Here is a 20,366-nt window from a genome sequence, read left to right as displayed (position 1 = left end):
AAAGATTTTATTTATTTATTTGACAGAGAGAGACAGACAGACAGCAAGAGAGGGAACACAAGCAGGGGGAGTGAGAGAGGAAGAAGCAGTCTCCCAGCGGAGGAGCCCGATGCGGGGCTTGATCCCGGGACCCCAGGATCACGTCCTGGGCTGAACGCAGACGCTCGACAACTGAGCCACCCAGGCGCCCCTAGGATGATATGTTCTGAATGAATATATCTGTTAAGGCCACCTGGTCCAGTGTGTCATTCAAAGCCATTGTTTCCTTATTGATTTTCTATTTAGATGATCTGTCCAATAATGTAAGTGGGGTGTTAAGTCTCCTACTATTATTATGAATTCCTTTATGTTTGTTATTGTTTTACATATTTGGATGCTTCCAAGTTGGGAGAATAAATATCCACAATTGTTAGATCTTCTTGTTTGATAGACCCCTTAATCATGATATGATGCTCTTCTTCATCTCTTGTTACAGTCTTTGGTTTAAAATCCAGTTTGTCTGTGGTGCCTGGGTGGCGCAGTTGGTTGAGCATCTTTCTCTTGGTTTCAGCTCAGGTAATGATCTCAGGGTCTTGGGATCAAGCCCCACATCAGGCTCTGTGCTCAGTGTGGAGTCTGCTTGGGATTCTCTCTCCCTCTACCTCTGTTCCTCCCACTCATGCTTTCACTCTCTCTAAAATAAATAAATAAATCTTTTTTAAAAAATTTTTTGATTAAAATAAATAAGTAAAATCTAGTTTGTCTGATATAAGTATGGCTCCTCTGGCCTTCTTTTGGTGTGCTCTTGCATGGTAAATGTTTTTCCCCCCTCACTTCCAATCTGCAGGTGTCTTTAGGTTTAAAATGAGTCTCTTGGGGCACCTGGCTGATTCAATTGATAGAGCATGCAATCCTCGATCTCAGAGCTGTAAATTCGAGTCCATATAACATATAGAGATTACTTAAAAATAAAATATTTTAAAAATAAAAAATAAATATAAAATGTGTCTCTTGTAGGCAACATATAGATGGGTCATGTTTTTTTTATCCATTCTGACACCCTATGTCTTTTGATTGGAGCATTTAGTCCATTTACATTCAGACTAATTATTGATAGATATGAATTTAGTGCCATTTTATTACTTGTTTTGTCATTCTTTCTGGAGATTTTCTCTTTTCCTTTCTAGTCTTTGTTGCTTTTGGTCTTTCTCTCCCAAAGAGTCCCCTTTAATATTTCTTGCAGGGCTGATTTAGTGGTCACAAACTCCTTTAGTTTTAGGGGCGCCTGGGTGGCACAGCGGTTAAGCGTCTGCCTTCGGCTTAGGGCATGATCCCAGCGTTATGGGATTGAGCCCCACATCAAGCTCCTCCGCTATGAGCCTGCTTCTTCCTCTCCCACTCCCCCTGCTTGTGTTCCTTCTCTCTCTGGCTGTTTCTATCTCTGTCGAATAAATAAATAAAATCTTTAAAAAAAAAAAAACTCCTTTTGTTTTTGTCTGGGAAACTCTTTATCTTTCCTTCTGTTCTGAATGACAGCCTTGCTGGATAGAGTATTGTTGGCTGCAGATTTTTCCCATTCAGCTTGTTGAACATATCATGTCACTCTTTTCTGGCCTGCTAAGTTTCTGTGGAAAGATCTGCTGCTAACTTTATTGGTCTTCCCTTATAAGCTGGGGACTTCTTTTGTCTTGATGCTTTTAGGATTTTTTTCTTTATTTCTATATTTTGCAAATTTAACTATACTATGTCGTGGTGTTGGCCTGCTTCTGTTGATTTTGATTGGAGTTCCTGAAGCCTCCTGGATTTGGATGTGTTTCTTTCCCCAGATTAGGGAAGTTTTCAGCTATAATTTCCTCAAACAAACCTTCTGCCCCCTTTTCTCTCTCTTCTTTTTCTGGGACTCCTATGATATGGATGTTATTACGCTTTTTGGAGTCACTGAATTTCCCAAGTCTACTTTTGTGATCCAAGATTTTTCTTTCCCTCTTTTGTTCAGCTTCATTATTTTCCATAATTCTATCTTCTATATCACTTATTCCTTCCTCTGATTCTTTCATCCTTGAGGTTATTACATCCACTTGGTTTCAAATCTTGGTTATCACATTTTTTATTTCAGCCTGATTTGTTTTTAGCTCTTTTACCTCTGTAGTAAGGGTCTCCTGATGTCTTCTATGCTTTTCTCAAGCCCAGTTACTATCCTTATGACTGTTGCTTTAAATTCAGGATCAGGCATATATTACTTATATCTGTTTCGATTAGATCCCCAGCCATGACCTTATCTTGCTCTCTCTTTGGGGATGAATTCCTCCACCTTGACATTTTGTCTCGGTCACTGTCTTCTTCTGTATGTTAGGAAAGCCTGTTATGCTCCCTGCTCCTGAGAGTAATGGCCTTATAAAGAAGAGGTCATATAATGTCCACGGCCTGGCACTTCAGGAAGTATCTCTGGTGTGCACTCTGCTGCCGTGTTTTGGTTGCTCTATTCCTCAGGTCAGTGGTCTGCAGAGTTTCTCCTTGCCTGAAGTGGGAAGTGTTTGGACCTTGGCCACAGTATGGCGTGTTTTAACTATGTGTGCCCTGGTCTGCTTGTTAAGAAACCTGATGCTATTTCCACTAGAACTGAAGCTTTGCAGAACTCTGTGGTCAGTAGATGTGGTGCTTGAAGGGGTTTATGCTGGTCTTCTGGGGGAGGGGCCCATTGCACTGGTTCTTTGGCACACTTGCCTAAGAAAAGCAGTACCAGTGGAGTGCAGGGGGGCGGGGCTTGGTATAAGCAGGTTAGGCAGCCAGTGTTGGTGCTGTGCTGTTTACTGAAGTTAGCTTATGCTGAGGGGCAGGGGAGGGAAATGGTGCCAGCCAACTCCTTTGTCCCCGGAGTAGGGAATTCCTGCTTGCTGCTGGGAAGCCCTCCCAGAAGACTGAACAATTTCCCCCTCATGAGTCCCAGGTGTTCTTTAGGTCACTGCCTTCACATTGTGTCCAGATTGCTTGCCCACCTGGAGAGTGCAGTGCACTATGGGCTCTATTACTGCCAAGCTGGCTGAGTTTTAAAATTCCAAGCTTTAAGGACCTGGTGTGGTGGGGAGCTGCAGTGGTCTTCTAGGGCAGGGTTTCACTGTGCGGGAACTGATGCAGGTTTGACCCAGAAGAGCAGTCACACCAGAGCATTGGAGCTGAGAACACACACTAAAGAGCCAATGTCCAGATTAGCAACCCTCAGCAGATGTCTCTAGAGAGGGAAATGGCACCCGCTGGCACTTTCATTCCCAGAGAGGCAATGTCACCTCTTTAGATGTGCTCTGAGAAGGGCAAACCTCTCCTCGTGCGTCTCAGGCAATCCTCAGATCATACCATCTGCCCCCAGGTTACCTGGGTGCCTTCTCCACAGGAACATTGCAGCACCTTCACGGCTCCACGCCAGCCACACTGTGAACCTCTAAAACTCCAGTAAGCCCCACTGGTTGCAAAAACCCATGAAAATCAGCCCGTCTCATTTCCCCAGGCAATAGCTTTGGGGAAGTATTCTTGTGCGTTTCCCTGTGCACTCTTCTCTCGTTCACCTTTTTCCATGACCGGGGCTCCTTCCCCTCCACAGCATCTGCGATCCATTTCTCCCCCAAACCACATGTCCGCACTTCCTACCTTCCACAAAGTGGCCTCCTCTCTCCCTCCAGTTACGCAGTTTGTTCTGTCAGTGCTCAGATCGATTTTTGGGGTATTCAGAATGATTTGACATTTATCTAGCTGTGTTTGAGGGACCAGACAAGCCTAAGGTCTGCCTACTAATCCTCCATCTTAGCTCCCCCCTGCCCCACCACATGAAATTCTTTTCAAAAGATTTGCCTTCCTATTTAAATTTTGCTCAGGCTGGCATTAAATTGTATTTACATTCTTTTTTTTTTAAAGATTTTATTTATTTATTCGACAGAGATAGAGACAGCCAGCGAGAGAGGGAACACAAGCAGGGGGAGTGGGAGAGGAAGAAGCAGGCTCATAGCGGAGCAGCCTTATGTGGGGCTCGATCCCATAACGCCGGGATCACACCCTGAGCTGAAGGCAGACACTTAACTGCTGTGCCACCCAGGCACCCCTTAAACTGTATTTACATTCTTGTATGGGCATCTGATGAAAGGCAGCTTAGAAGTACCTCAGTTTAAAATTTGTTGCATATAATCCACCAAATGGGTAATTTTAATTCAAATTAAAGGGTTGTCACTATTTTTAATCTGAGATCTTCCTGATAAACATAGTAGACCTGTTTCCTATGATTTTTAAAATTGTAATGCAGGAGATAAAGTGATTCAGCATAAACAAATCCACCACTACATTCAGCCTATAATCAAATAAAGAGCTAATTCTTGAATGGCACATGATCTCACTCTCAACAGTCAACAGTCCTTTCTCTAGGATGGAACACAGACAATTCTAGTGCCAACCCTTTTGTATATTCTCCTTTGGATCAAGGATATTCCAAAGTAGAGTAGTTAAATATATATACTTCCCAGAAAGTAGAACTAAATAATAAAAATGGATTGAAGTAGAGAAAAGATAACAAATACATTCAGGAGTCCCAACATATAAATAATAGAAGTTCCAAAAAAAGAGAAGGTGAAGAAAACAAAAGAGAAGAAATCAGCAAAGTAATAAATACAAAAGAATTTCCTAGGAATGAATTACTTGAGTCTTTAAAATTGAAGGAGCTGTGTGAGTACCCAACATGAATGAAAAAAGACAATCCATGCAAGGCCCATCATCATGAAATTTCAGAACACTGGGAACACAGAGAAAATTCTAGTGTCCATAGGGTATGAAAATACATATACATTGTTACTTTATCATGTGTTATAATGTAAGATCAGTAAACCATTTCTAGATATTCCCCCATGTTTCCAGACTTGGTGACCACTCTGTACAAGTTTCCAGTGGAAAATATGGACCACATACAAAAGATCAGGAATCAAACGACTTTAGACTTCTTGACACCAGAACTTAATGAATACCCAAGTGAACTAGGAGAAAGGGTAAAGGTCAAATAAAGACATTTTCAGAATGCAAATTTCAAAATTTTTCCTCTGATGTAGCATTTGTCAAGAAGCTACCCTACAAAGAGAGTAAATCAAACAGGGAGGAAGGCATGAGACTAGTAAGAAAAGAGATCCAAAACAGAAGAGAAGCAGAGGCATCCCAAGGAAGATGGTGACAGGAAGTCCTAGGGATGACAGTGGCAGGGAACCTAAAAAACAATCCATCCAGAATGGAGAAGGTAGAGAGAAGAGTCCAGGATGGATGTCTCTTACAAGAAACTTAAAACGATAGAATTGCTGAGGTGTAGGAACATAATGAGAGATTTTCAGTCCTGTTAGAGTTTAAGAATAATTCAGTGATTGGTGCATATAAACTAATCCAATTTAAAATGAGGCAATTACTGGGGTGTCTGGGTGGCTCAGTTGGTTAAGCATCTGACTCTTGATTTTGGCTCAGGTCATGATCTCAGGGTTGTGAGATCAAGCCCCGTGTTGGGCTCTGGGCTGGGCATGGAGCTACTTAAGATTTTTCCCTCTCCCTCTCCCTTTGTCCTTCTCCCCTCCCTCTCTTTCCCTCTCTAAAATTAAATAAATAAATAAATAAATAAATAAATAAATATTAAAAAAATAAAATAAAATGAGGCAATTACTAACTATTCATTCATTTGAAAATTCAGTAAATCTTTATTTACCAGCTCTTCTGTGCTAGGCACTATTCTAGGCATTGGGAACCAGCAATGAACAAAACAAAGGTCCTATCCACATAAGAGGAAAGACAATACACAACAAAGAATATAATAAGCTGTGCTATGAAGAAAAATAAAGATGAGTTACCAAGAAAAAAAAGTTATAGAAAAAAATACCCCAAAATAGAACCCCACAGAAAGGATGGGGGAAGGGAGGAATAAGAATGTGCTGTGTGGGAGAAGTGTACAATAGAGATAATAAGTAAGCAGGGGGAAGGGGGGTGCCAACAGATAATATCTAAAGGTGGAAATTGAAAACATGGCAGGATATGCATGTTATTCAGAAACAGGAAGTTAAACATCAGAAGAAACAGCAATAAGAATTAAAAGCAGTTGCCTCAAGGAAGTGGAAATGGGTAGCAGAGAGCAAGGGGCATGAAACTGTTGACCTTGCAGTGCTGTTTTACTTTTTAGACTATGTACAAGCTAAACTTGATAAAGTCACAATTTTAACTAAAAATTTAATTAAAAATTATTACCACTCAGCAAATATAAAATTAAATGCCTCTGTCATTTGATGCTGGGTTCAAGCTCGAACTGGGTCCACTAAAATGGGGGGACACTCCTCACTGTCGGCAATGTCACGCACAACCCAGGAAGTTGTCAGCTCCTAGGTTTTGCCAGAAGCCTAGGGCAAAGAATCAGGCAGGACTCTCTTCTTCAAAATCCATGACAAAGACTCACCCACCTTCTGTTCTGAACTTCCCAAAGCAGGGAGTTCACTAGGTTCCCAAAGAAGCCTATTATTTCATTATTGAAATCTTTAATCACTTGCAGGTCCTAATCATTACCTCAAAGCAACAGTAAAGAAGCCTGCACTATATTCTGCGTAAAGGCCCTTCAAACATATTTATATATAAATGGACAGATTCAAACAATGGTTCAAAGGCAATAAAGAGGATAAGTCTTAAGAATAACATTCACAGAATGTCATCTAAGTCATCCCAGAGGAAGCAAAAAACTTCAGTTCAGAATTACTCGTTTAGGGGCGCCTGGGTGGTTCAGTTGGTTACGCATCTGAGTTTGCCTCAGGTTGTGATCTCGGGGTCCTGGGATCAAGCCCAGCATCCGGCTCCCTGCGTAGTGGCTCCCTGCTTAGCGAGGAATCTTGCTTCTCCCTCTCCCTCTGCCCCTCCCCCTGCTTCTGTGCATGCTCTCTGTCTCTCTCACTCAAATAAATAAATAAAATCTTTAAAAAAAAAAAAAAGAATTACTGGTTTAAAATATTATAAGCATTACTACTAAAAGTAGTAATTTTAAATTTTTCAACACCAGTCTTTTTTAATTTAAATTCAATTAATTAATATATAATGTATCATTAGTTTCAGAGGTAGAGGTCAGTGATTCATCTGTCTTATATAACACCCAGTGCTCATTACATCACGTGCCCTCTTTAATGTCCATCACCCAGTTACCCCATCCCCCCACCTACCTCCCCTCCAGCAACCCTCAGTTTGTTCCTATGATTAAGAGTCTCTTATGGTTTGTCTCCCTCTCTGATTTTGTCTTGTTTTATTTTTCCCTCTCTTTCCCTATGATCGTCTGTTTTGTTTCTTAAATTTCACATATCAGTGAGATCATATGAATATTGTCTTTCTCTGATTGACTTATTTCACTTAGCAAAATACCCTCTAGTTCCATCCACCTCGTTGCAAATGGCAAGATTGCAATTTTTTTGATGGCTGGATAGTATTCCATTTTGTGTGTGTGTTTATATATGGTGTGTGTGTATATATATATATATACATACACACACACACACCATATCTTCTTTATCCATTCATCTGTCGATGGACATCTGGGCTCTTTCCATAGTTTGGCTTTTGTGGACATTGCTGCTATAAACATTGGTGCAGGTGCCTCTTCGGATCACTACATTTGTATCTGTGGAGTAAATACCCAGTAGTGCAATTGCTGGGTTGCTGGGTACCTCTATTTTCAACTTTTTGAGGAACCTCCATACTGTTTTCCAGAGTGGCTGTACCAGCTTGCTTCCCACCAACAGTGTAAGAGGGTTCCCCTTTCTCCGCGTCCTTGCCAACATCTGTGGTATCCTAACTTGTTAATCTTAGCCATTCTGACTGGTGTGAGGTGATATCGCCTTGTGGTTTTGATTTGGTTTTCCCTGATGCTGAGTGATGTTGAGCATGTTTCCATGTGTCTGCTGGCCATTTGGATGTCTTCCTTGGAGAAATGTCTGTTCATGTCTTCTGCTCATTTCTTGATTGGATTATTTGTTCTTTGGGTGTTAAGTTTGATAAATTCTTTATAGATTTTGGATACTAGCCCTTAATCTGATAAGACATTTGCAAGTATCTTCTCCCATTCTGTCTGTTGTCTTTTGGTTTTGTCGACTATTTCCTTTGCTGTGCAAAAGCTTTTTATCTTGATGAAGTCCATATGGTTCATTTTTGCCTTTGTTTCCCTTGCCTTAGGAGACGTGTCTAGCCAGAAGTTGCTGTGGCTGAGGTCACAGAGGTTGCTGCCTGTGTTCCCCTCTAGGATTTTGATGGATTCCTGTCTCACATTGAGGTCTTTCATCCATTTTGAGCCTATTTTTCAACCACAATCTTTCAAGTCAGTCTTTCAAGTGCCACCTTTATGATTTTGCCCCACCCACAATAATCACTATTATTTAATAATACTTTAATTCATTTCTTAAGTTAAATGAAGTATTTTAAGAGAAACCTTTATACTGTTGTTGTAAATGGAAAACCCTTATCTGTTTGTCATATACAAACTAACATTAAACATAGATACATAACTCTAAGGCACCAACCTATTATGTCATGTACCAATGGCGGTATGCATTTCACCCTACGGGGAAAAATGGTTTAAAATATCTACTATCAAATTTTTTGGAAACATATTAAAGAATTATAAACTTCTTAAAGCATGTCCTACAGAACATTCCAGATGAAAGGCTTTTGAATTGAAAAAGGTTAAAATCAGTAGGAGTCAAAAAGACCCTGACTACCACTTACTAGTTATGTGTCCCCATTAAGCCTCAATTTTCACATCTGTAAAACAGGGATTAAAGGAGCAGCTACTTCATAGGGAGTTCTATAAACTGAATGAAATCAAGCAATGCTAGAAAGCAAGTGAGCCACAATGTATACCAACCACTAAGAGTGGTATTAGCCCCGACTACGAATATTTCTGTAGCTTGAGAAAATCTCAAACATTACCCATCTCACACAGACCTTTTTAGGTGGCCCAGAAATCAAGATCTTTAAAGATACTGTATTACATCAGTAAATGGAAAATTTATTAACATATTTACTCTCTAGGGTAAAAACTGCATTTCAGAGACTACTTGGAATAGCCATTATACTTCGAAATCCAAAAAAAGCATTTCCACTATACACAGAGAAGTATAGTTACGTTTTATGAAATCCTTTATCCCCAATCTAGCACTGACATTAATGAGAGCTATATCTAAAATGCTACACATTCATACTTATGTAAGTTTCATAAATTCTTTATAAAGAATTTTACAGTAAAACACTTACAAACTTAGTTTTGCAAAGCTCTCTTGTGCATTATGCTTTTCTCGCTCATACGCACTTTCAACTTCTTTGAATTCATTCTTGATCATTTCCAAATCTGCAACAGCTTCTGCTTGGCTGGCCTTTTCTACCTGCAAAGCACCTTCAAGGTCTCGAATCCGTAACTACCAAATAACAGAGAAGTAGTTAAAACAAGCAAGGAACTGCTAGCATCAAAGACTAGTCAAATTGAATAGAGTCCTTTATCAGCAGCAGTTTATCATTCATCCAAACACTGCATCCTTCCTGCTTTGGTTTCAAAAGGAAAATAAACAAAAGACAGTGTATTCCCTTTCTCAACGTGTTTAATGGAAGGGAGGAAGAGTGGAAGAATGGTTAACTGTGCTATGGAAATGCCTAATCAAAGTGCTGAATTCTGACCTACTAGTCCATTTGGATACTTCTTTTATAAAACATAACGAAATTAGTGGTTTTGGAAAACAAAAGGGAAGTATTCTTCCTCTCATGAGAAACAGCATTACATTCACATCTTTAGAAACCCATGAAAGCTAACAGATCTTTTTTATTCCTAGAGATTTTTTACTGTAGAAAAGTAAAACTTTTATTATCAAATAATATGATTTGACTAAAATATTTATGAGTGTAGTTATATCTAAGATTTGATATCTAGGATTTGCTTCAAAATGATATGAGGATGGGGAGTAGATGGGGGCAACAAATAAAAAATACAATTGACTGGAGGTAAATCTTGAAGGGATGGCTACGCGCGGAGTTCATTTTGCCATTCTCTCCACTTTTGCATATACTTGAAACTTTACATAATAAAACACTTTGAAAACTAGATTCTATGTAAACATTGACAGAGTAAACAAAGTACATTCCCATAAAAGAATAATATGCAACTTTATAAAAAAAAAACTGCGAAACAACTTTTGAAAAGGAGGTTCTCTGTGTGGTGTTAACATAGACTGAAAAAGCAAAGTCCAGATCAGTGTATGTAGTATGCTGTATTTTGGGTAAACAAGTGGAAAAAATTAAGTAGCAGGCAAGAGGGTAGAGCGAAGGGAGAGACAGGAGTGAAAGCAAGAGTTCTCGATCATTTAATATTGTTTTGATTTTTGAACTTTGTGGATGTTTTACCTTTCCCAGAAAATTAAATTAAAAATAAAAAATAGACCGCTAAGGCTCAGAAAAAGTGGGGAGTGGTAGAAAATGCTTTACACTAAATAGAATACGGGCTTTAGAACCATAAAGCTCACATTTAACTTCCAGCTCTACAAATTAACTTATGTGACTTTTGGCATGTTACTAAAACACCAAAGGCCTGAGATTCCTCATCCGTAAACAATAAATAATATTAATAATAATACTAAACAGACTATCTACAGGGTTGTTACAAAGATCTAATGAGGTAATATTCACCTAACATATATTTAATATTACACATGTATGTATAATATTTATTTAATAAATGTTTGGATAAATATTTATTAAGCACTTAATATGTGCCAGGCAGTGACCTAGTCCTCAAGATACTATACAATAATCATGAAAATAGTCTTAGTTTTGAGGAGGTCCTCGTCTTTAGGAGAGGAGAGACCATGACAGAATGTGATAAGTGTCTCCTGTCCCAGGAGCAGGCACAAAGGGCCACGAAATCAGAGAAAAGCTATGAACAAGCCTCCTGGGGTTGGCAAAAGACAATGCGAGCTAAGAAAGATGACGTCACCAAGAAAAGAAGCCTAGAACAACATGAAAATTAATCCATACAAACAATAAGCACTAGAATTATTATTTGTAATTATTCAAAAGTATTTTGGAATAATCAAAACATTCTTACACTAAAATAAGGACATAGAATAGATCTGGTGATACAGCTTGATATATTTTCAAATTTGGTCTTTTAAACTTTATTTTTCTTTGCTATTTTGTCTAAATTCAATGTTGACAAGTAAAATAATAAATCTAGGAAACATTTTCTTCTGCCTGCATTGCTATCTTCTCTCAGAAAATAAGCACACTCAATCGCAAACGATAAACCAATCCAACTGAAAGAGAAGTAGGCTTCAAATTAATAATTCTGAGTCAACTCTTTGATTCTACTTTCTCATTTTTATGAGAACAAATTTAACAACAGAATACTTCAAACATACATTTAACTACAGTTTATGACAAGATGATTAATTACAACTATTTAGTGGTCTCATTTGCTTTTAAACTAATCTGAAACTGAATTTTACTAGGTGTACCTCATTGAAAATACTTGTCAATATTTATAGATATATGATTCAAATATAAACTTTGGCTTTTTTTCTGAGTCATAACATGAAGTTAAATATCAAATATTAATTTTAAACTATACGAGTAAAAAATATACATGTAACAATTTTTTATTTTTGTAGCTATTAACTATATATCCCCTGGCAAAAATTGTAACTACAATGAAAAACTTAATTTTGAATTATACTTCTTTCATAAATTTAAAACGTTAGCCTTACTGCTTATTGATGTCATTTTGGGTGATTCAATCATTTAAAAAAAAGAAAAAAGCTTAGGGACACCTGGGTGGCTCAGCTGGTTACGTGTCTGACTCTTGATCTCAGTTCAGGTCTTGATCTCAGGGTCGTCAGTTCTAGCTCTGCATTGGGCTCCACGCTTAACTTGCACAAGTTTGCTTAAAATACAAATGCACTCAAATACATGGGCCTGAGAATTTTGTGGGTAAAGGGGGCATTTCATTAAAGATAAAGGTTTTTTTTTAATTTATTATAAAATTCTTATAAGCTTAGTTGCATCCTATATTAAGACCTGTTTAAACAATTAAAATTTAATGTAAGGGAAAAATCTAAGTCTTAAAAAAAAAATCCGAATTAAATTAAGAAATTGAGGGGTGCCTGGCTCAGTCAGTAGGGCTTGCAACTGTTGATCTCAGGGTTCTGAGTTCAAGCCCCATGCTGGGTGTGGAGCCTACTTGAAAAAAAATTAAATTAAGGAACTTAGATTTCTGGAACTTTATATGAAACTTTATACACAATATAGGCCATGGGCCAGACTTGGTCCATGAGCAGTAGTTTGCCAATCCCTAGTTGGAATGCCTTCCTTTCCCTTAGAAATCACTTCTCATTCTCTAAGACCTAGAGGACACTTTCCTTAGGATGCCTTCAACAAATATCCCTCTCAGATTTCATCTTTATTATGCTCTCATAGTATTTTAGTATTTTATATTTCTATCCATACATTTATCTGTATAATCTATATAGAAGAAGTTAAATATACAGTATTTCTGATAATGGAAGTAAGTTCCAAGAGTACTCTCTTCACCTTTATACCTTCAGCTCTTAATACAAGTGATAAGAAATGGCCACAGGCTATATACTCAATAAATGAAAGTGCATATTTTTTAAGTGTTTTCAAAAAGAAATTCATCCCATGGCTGTTGATGAAAAGAACACTATGATCAGCAAGTCTTTCTGTAACAGGCCAGATGGGAAATATTTTGGACTTTGCAGGCCATAATGTCTCTAGCGTAACCACCCCCCTTTGCCACTGCAGCATAAACGCCCCACCGAGAAGACAAAACCTCCCTTGAACAGGCAGTGGGTGAGATTGGGCCTGTGGGCGGTAGTATGCCAACCCCTCCTCTAATAAAACCATCCTCAACTATCTCCTGAGAGCAAATAGAATAATGAGTGTCTTAATGATATGAGACCATTCTTTTTTTTTTAATTTTATTTATTTATTTGAGAGAGAGCGTGGGGGAGAGGCCAAGGGAAAGGGAAAGAATCCTAAGCAGACTCTGCACTAAGCTCGGAACCCATCGTGGGGCTCGATCTTATGACCTTGAAACCAAGAGTCAGGGCCTTGGGGTGGCTGGGTGGCATAGCGGTTAAGCGTCTGCCTTTGGCTCAGGGCGTGATCCCGGCATTCTGGGATCCAGCCCCACATCGGGCTCCTCCGCTATGAGCCTGCTTCTTCCTCTCTCACTCCCCCTGCTTGTGTTCCCTCTCTCGCTGGCTGTCTCTATCTCTGTTGAATAAATAAATAAAATCTTTAAAGAAAAAATAAAAAAGAGTCAGGGCCTTTCCTGACTGAGCCACGCAGGTGCCCCTATGCTACCCATTCTATACCTTAACTGTCTGAACAGAATGCTGCTTTTCCCAACTTAATTAAATCCATACCAAAAAATTTTGCTTATGTTTTACCTGAATAATTTCAGAATTAAATTTTGATTCCAAATGTGCTGCTCTTTCTGCTTCAATATTTTCTTCTAATTTCCTCACTCTTAGAGTAGTTGCCTGAAAACAAATTAAAAGTTTAAACACACAAACGTTGGTATTTAAAGTGGATATGGATCTTTGCAACAACAGGGATGGAGCTAGAGAGTATAATGCTAAGCGAAATAAGTCACTTAGAAAAAGACAAATACCTATGATTTCATTCACATATAGAATTTAAGAAACAAAACAAATGAACAAAAGAAAAAAGAGAGACAAAGCAAAAAACAGACTTAACTATAGAGAACAAACTGGGGGTGACCAGAGGGGAGGTGGGTGGGAGGATGGGTGAAACAGGTGAAGGGGATTAGGAGCACACTTAATCATGATGAGCACTGAGTAATGTATAGAACTGTTGATCGCAACATTGTACACCTGAAACTAATATAGCACTATATGTAAACTATACTGGAATTAAAATTAAAAATTTTTAAAAACGTGAATATGGATCACACTTTAGATTACTCGTTTTTCTTCTGCTTTTGCAAGACTGTAAAAGGCATGTTAAAATATCATGTGAAAATCATGCTCGGGAAGAATGCTCCAAACCTTGCTTTTTTTTTCTTTTTTATTGACATATAATCCATACATAATAAACTGCACATATTTAAAAGTGTGTAATTTGATAAGTATATATACACACCCATGAAATCACTGCCATAATGAAGACAAGAAATACTTCCAGGACCTCTAAAGGATTCCTTATATCTCTTGGTAACTTCTTCATCCAGCCCTTCCCACCCCACCCCCATCCCCAAGTAACCACTGATCTGCTTTTTGTCACTATCGATCACTGTATTTCCCAAATTTTCATATAAATTGAGTCACACAGCATGTGTTCTTTATTGCCTGGCTTCCTTCTCCCAGCATAACTATTTTGAGAATCACCATGTGGTTGCATTTATCAATAGTGTATTCCTTTTTATTGTTAAAGTGTTCCACTGTGTTGATACACCACACCGATTTATCTGTTCACCAGTTGATGTACATTTGAGTTGTTTCCAGTTTGGGCTATTACAAATAAAACTGCTATGGGCCTTCATGTACAAGAGTTTGTATGGGCAAACACTTTGATTTCTCAGAGGTAAAAAGTGAAGGAAAGAATGATGGGGTCACATGGTGGGTGTATGTTTAATGTTTTATGAAACTCCCAAACTTTTCTAAATTGTTTATAATTTTATACATCCTCACCAACACTTGGCATGGTCAATGTTTGTTTTTTCGTTTTGGGGGAAAAGGAGGTTTAAGACATTCAAAGAGGCATGTAATGGGTCTTCCATTTCAGTTTCAATTTGCATTTCCCTAATGACTAATGACATTGAGCATCTTCTCATATATTTATTCACCATCTGTAGATCTTCTTTGGTGAAGTATCTGTTCAGATCTTTTCCCCATTTTTTAATTGGGTTTTTGTGTTCTTATTATTGAGTTTTGAGAGTTTATATAATCTGCATACAGGTCATTTACTGGATATGTGATTTCCAAGTATTTACTCCAAGTCTACAACTTGTCTCTTCATACTGTTAACAGTGTCTTTCGCAAAGCAAAAGTTTTCTTCATGATGAAGCCCAATTCATCAATTTTTAGGCAAGAGACAACTTCTGGCCAGAAGCAGAGGTCAGGAGCTTTATTTCTGAATGCCATTTCTGTTGAGAAAATGCAACCGTGGGAAGCACTGGATTCCTAGTCCCTAAAAGGGAACTAAAGCCTGTTGAGGGCTGGGCAAGTAGGGCTACAGGGATCCCCAGTTGCAGATGTCTCAGGATAATAGTAGCAAACAAAAGCCATGCCTAGAGTCCTGTCCGTCAAATAAAGATGGTTCAATAGTGGTGGAGTAAGGCATTACTAATTTGATTTCCTTTTCAAGTAAAATCTGGGCAAGAAATTATCACTTAGCTTAAGCTAAAGTTTTTTTTTTTGTTTTTTTTTTTTAAGATTTTATTTATTTATTTGACAGAGATAGAGACAGCCAGCGAGAGAGGGAACACAAGCAGGGGGAGTGGGAGAGGAAGAAACAGGCTCATAGCAGAAGAGCCTGACGTGGGGCTTGATCCCATAACGCCGGGACCACGCCCTGAGCCAAAGGCAGCCGCTTAACCGCTGTGCCACCCAGGCGCCCCTAAGCTAAAGTTTTTTTAAATGCAAAACTTGATTAATTGATTTTGCCTTTCCTTCACAATTTTTTTTTACAGAATCATAGCAAGAAGCAGCATAAGTAAAAACTGGATCATTCACAAATTAAGCAAGCCATCTGTGAATAAGTAAGAAATGACTAGACTTATCTTTGAGCAAAGCAGATTCCCATAATATCTTGTTATAGAACACAGCATAAACACAAACATCCCTTCTCTAGAGGCCTTTGTAGATACCTCTTACTACTAATGGCCTTCATTGTCAGAAAGCAATTCTGCTTCAGGATTCAATCACTCTGTGTTTCACAAATATGAAACTCACAAACTATTTTTTCCACACTGACGTATTTGCTTTACTTAGATTCTGCAACCCTGTCAATAATATTTCTTAAAGTGTTAACTCATTTTTTTAAAAGATTTTATTTATTTATCAGAGATAGAGAGCATAAGCAGGGGCAGAGGCAGAGGGAGAGGGAGAAGCAGACTCCCCGCTGAGCAGGGAGCCCCATGCGGAACTCAATCCCAGGACCACAGGATCATGACCTGAGCCAAAGGCAGATGTTTAACCAACTGAGCCACCCAGGCGTCCTGAATTAACTCATTCTTAATAAGTTACTAGAAAAGACTTTGTTTCTAGAAGGCAGACAAAGCAGTAAGTCCCGATGTGATCTTTTGGGTCTAAAGATAATTTAAACCCAAAACAATAAAATGATTTTTAAGTTAGTAAAGTACAATATCTTTAAAGGTAAAATCTGACATGTATATCCCATACTACTAGAGTATTTAGAAGTAACAGGCATTCCACTGAAAGATGAAGCTGGTAAATATTTATAATTTCGTCTGATAACTCAAGACTCAAGATTCAAAAAAACTGGAAATGAAAAAATATAAAACTAAAGAGTTATTATTATTTTTTAGGTGTAATAATAATTGGTATTGGGGTGCTTGGCTGGCTCAGTTGGTAGATTATACAACTCTTGATCTCAGGGTCATGAGTTCAAGCCCCACACTGGGTGTAGAGCTTACTTTAAAAAAAATTTTTTTTAATAATTGATATATTTTTTTAACTCCTTTCTTTTTTAAATATATACAAAAATGTTCATGGATGAAACTATATGATGGTGTCTGGATTTGCTTTAAAATAGTCAAGCTGGGGGTTACAAGAGGAAGCTGATATTCATAAAATAATATTGGCCACTAGTTGATCATTAGTAAAGCTGAGTGATAGGCACATGGGGTTCATTTTAGTATTCTCTCTACTTTCATGCATGATTGAAATTTTCCATATTGAAAAAATTTTCAAACAAAAGCAAAGGAAGTATGGTGGGAAACTATGGTGCTAGAGTCATTATTTATCTAACAAAATTCTATTTTGATGACCAAGAATCATTAGAATGAATTAAGCCATTCATGCCTAAGCAGAAAAAGTCAGTGGGATGGTGGGAGTTTAAATCAATCAATTCCTATCTATATTGTTGAAATATTAAGATAATCAAAGACAATATTCCCTTCATACTCACTACCACCTTTCTCAAAACATGTTTCACACCAAATATTAGTCCCATGGGATGTGATTAGCTATTATACGAAAAAGCAATTTCATCATCATAAGGGTGTGAAAAACACAGGATTAAAGCCAAACAATTTTACTAAAGCACTCTCAAAAAGTCAACATGACCATCTTGAAAAGGAAGAACAAAGTTGGAATACTCCCATTTCCTGATTTCAATATTACTACAAAGCTACAGTGATCAAAACACTGTAGAACTGGCATAAGGACAGACACACTGATCCATAAAAAGGAACCGAGAGTCCAGAAATAAACCCATGTATCAATGGTCAATTGATTTTTGACAAGAGAGCCAAGACAATTTTTTTGAAAGATTTTATTTTATTTATTTATTTGACAGAGAGAGAGACAGCCAGCGAGAGAGGGAACACAAGCAGGGGGAGTGGGAGAGGAAGAAGCAGGCTCCCAGCAGAGCAGGGAGCCCAATGCGGGGCTCGATCCCAGGACTCTGGGATCACGCCCTGATCCGAAGGCAGGCGCTTAACGACTGAGCCACCCAGGCACCCCAAGCCAAGACAATTCAATGAAAGAATCACTCTTTCATTAGGCAGTGCTGAGACAATGGGATATATACATGCAAAAGAATAAATTTGTATCCCTACCTCATATCATATATAAAAATGAATTCAAACGGATCAATGGCCTAAATATAAAAGCTCAAACCATATAACTCTTAGAAGAAAACAGAATTCATGACCTCAGATTTGGCAACAGATTCTGAAATATGACACCAAAAGCATGAGTGACAAAAGAAAAAAATTGGACCTCATTAAAATTTTCAACTTTGAGCATCAAAGAACTTAATCAAAAAGTGAAAGCAATATAGAGAAAAGGAGAAAATAATCATGTATCTGATAAGAGTCTAGTATGCAGAATATACAAAGAACTCTTACAATAAAAAGATAAACGTTTCAATTTTTTTAAAAATGAGTAGGGGCACCTGGTGGCTCAGTCAGTTAAGTGTCTGCTTCTCCCTTTGCCCCTCCCCTCACTCGCATTCCCTTCTCTCTCTCTCTCTCAAATAAATAAAATCTTTTTTAAAATAAAATAAAAAATAAATGAGTAAAAGGCTTGAATAGACATTTCTCCAAAGAAGATACGAAAACAGCCAGTAAGTATATGAAATGATAGCCAACATTATTAGTTATCAAGGAAATGCACACCCAAACCACAAAGAGATATATCTTCATGCACACTAGGCTAGCTATAATTTTTAAAAATGGAAAATAATAAGTATTGGTGAGGATGTAGAGAAATTGGAAACCTCATACATTACTGGTGGGAATGTAAATGGGTACCACCACTATGGAAAACAGTTTGTCAGTCTCTTAAAAATTTAAACAGAGTTACCATATGATCCAGCATTTCCACTCCTGGGTATATACTCCAGAGAAATAAAAACATGTTCAAACAAAGACTTATACTAACTGTCCATATCAGCATTTTTTTCATAATAGCCAAAGGGTAGAAACAACTTAAATGTCCATCAACTGAACAAAGTATGGCATATATCCCTACAATGGAATTTTATTCAGCCAAAAAAAAAAAAATTAAGTACCAATACATGCTATGACATAGATGAACCTTGAAAATATATGTTAAGTGAAAGAAACTAGACACAAAAGACCATGTATTATTGTATGACTTCATTTATAGGAAATGTCCAAAACAGGCAAATCGATAGGGATAGAAAGTGTGTTAGTGGTTGCCAGCAGCTAGGGTGAGGGAGAAACGAGCGATGACTGCTAACGCACATCAAGTTTCTTATTGGGGTGATGAGAATGTTCTGGAATTAGTGGTAATGTTTGCACAACTTTGTGAATATACTAAAAATCACTGAATTGTATACTTTAAAAGGATGAATGTTACGGTGTGTGAAATATATCTCAATAAAAGATAAAAGAATCCTGAGCGAAAGAACCACAGACTATGTCAAAGAAGTGACAGCCACCTAAGTCAAGCTTCCTGATTTTTGAAAAAAGTTCCCTCTAAATGCTGACTTTAAGTCCTTAGAACAAGGGATCCTTGTTGGTTTTAGGTCTAAAGCATGGTAACTATTACAGCAGAAAAAAATATTATGTTTAACCAGATTAAAATGAGCATGTGCTAGGTAAGCCTAATACTAGTTTAAAACCAAAATTTTTAATGTAAACCCTACAAAATGAAGTTCCTGGTCTCAAAAAATTAAAAATGACTTCTCAGTATGCTCATCTTGGATTCTGTAAGTCAGAAGTCTAACCAGTGACAAGAAAATAGCCTATAGGCATTGAGAATAAAAAATTAGAATAAGCAAAAAGTTAAGAAAGACAGATAGAGTCTAACAATGTTCATTTTCTTTTCAGATTCCAAAAAGCATATGCATAAAGCTTCTCTTATCAAAATAATAGTCTTACATTTTATTGAAATACAGAATATTCAGTCATTCCATGATAAAAGATTCAACAATCCAAGTCTTCTTTTCATTTTTTATGTGTATGTTATGTCATATTAATTAATTATCTGATTTTCACTCCAAAAGTCAAGAAGAGGTTCTGTTATTCCTGCCCTATAAACCCGAGATCACACCTTTATTTTCATACCTTCCTGCTTTGAATGAAATGTCCAGAAGAAAACTTTATAAACTGTTATTACTAAAACGATTAATCAGAAGGACAACAACAACAACAAAAATCTTCAAATCTTTAAACAAACTCCTTCCTAGAGTGGGCTTTGTTGACAGACATAATTAAATTAAAGCCCTCCTAATAAATATTTTTTTAATCTTCTGGTCTGGTGAATTAATTCTTATATCCAGCAGAGGGTGCTACAGGAACATCAACGTGCTGTTCACAAAAATTTTTTTTCCAATACTGCCTAAGAGAAACAGTACAGTCATAAACTGCCTCATTTATCCAATCCTAATGTAATCAACAAAGCAAGGGCAGAAATCATAATGCGAGTCAGGTTAAAATACAAAATCCAACACATATTCATATATACCACAAGTCAATTTAAGCATACACGGGTTTGCCTATAATACAACTGTTACACTATACTATGTCTGTTCCCCAACATTATGAACAATGGAGTTCTTTGTATAACACAAATGAGCACATATTTTATCATTTATTAGCTGACTTTCATGCCCTTTCC

The 20,366-nt window shown here is 37.6% G+C and overlaps 1 protein-coding gene across 3 annotated transcripts in view; it reads right to left on the bottom strand.

The window, feature by feature from the left end:
* CCDC171 (coiled-coil domain containing 171) overlaps nucleotides 1-20,366 on the bottom strand; it is a 300,691-nt gene that overhangs the window by 227,230 nt on the left and 53,095 nt on the right. For all 3 annotated transcript variants that reach the window (XM_048223031.2, XM_057313447.1, XM_026506501.4), the window contains 2 exons: nucleotides 13,461-13,553; nucleotides 9,262-9,422 (listed from right to left, as the gene is read on the bottom strand). In XM_048223031.2, coding sequence (XP_048078988.1) covers nucleotides 9,262-9,422; nucleotides 13,461-13,553 — 254 coding nt within the window. The remainder of the gene's footprint in view (nucleotides 1-9,261; nucleotides 9,423-13,460; nucleotides 13,554-20,366) is intronic.

The sequence above is a fragment of the Ursus arctos genome, unplaced genomic scaffold (assembly GCF_023065955.2).
Source record: "Ursus arctos isolate Adak ecotype North America unplaced genomic scaffold, UrsArc2.0 scaffold_18, whole genome shotgun sequence".
In the NCBI taxonomy this organism is placed as follows: domain Eukaryota; kingdom Metazoa; phylum Chordata; class Mammalia; order Carnivora; family Ursidae; genus Ursus; species Ursus arctos.
The sequence above is the reverse complement of the archived record's forward strand: the minus strand, read 5'-3'. Positions and strand labels throughout refer to the sequence as shown.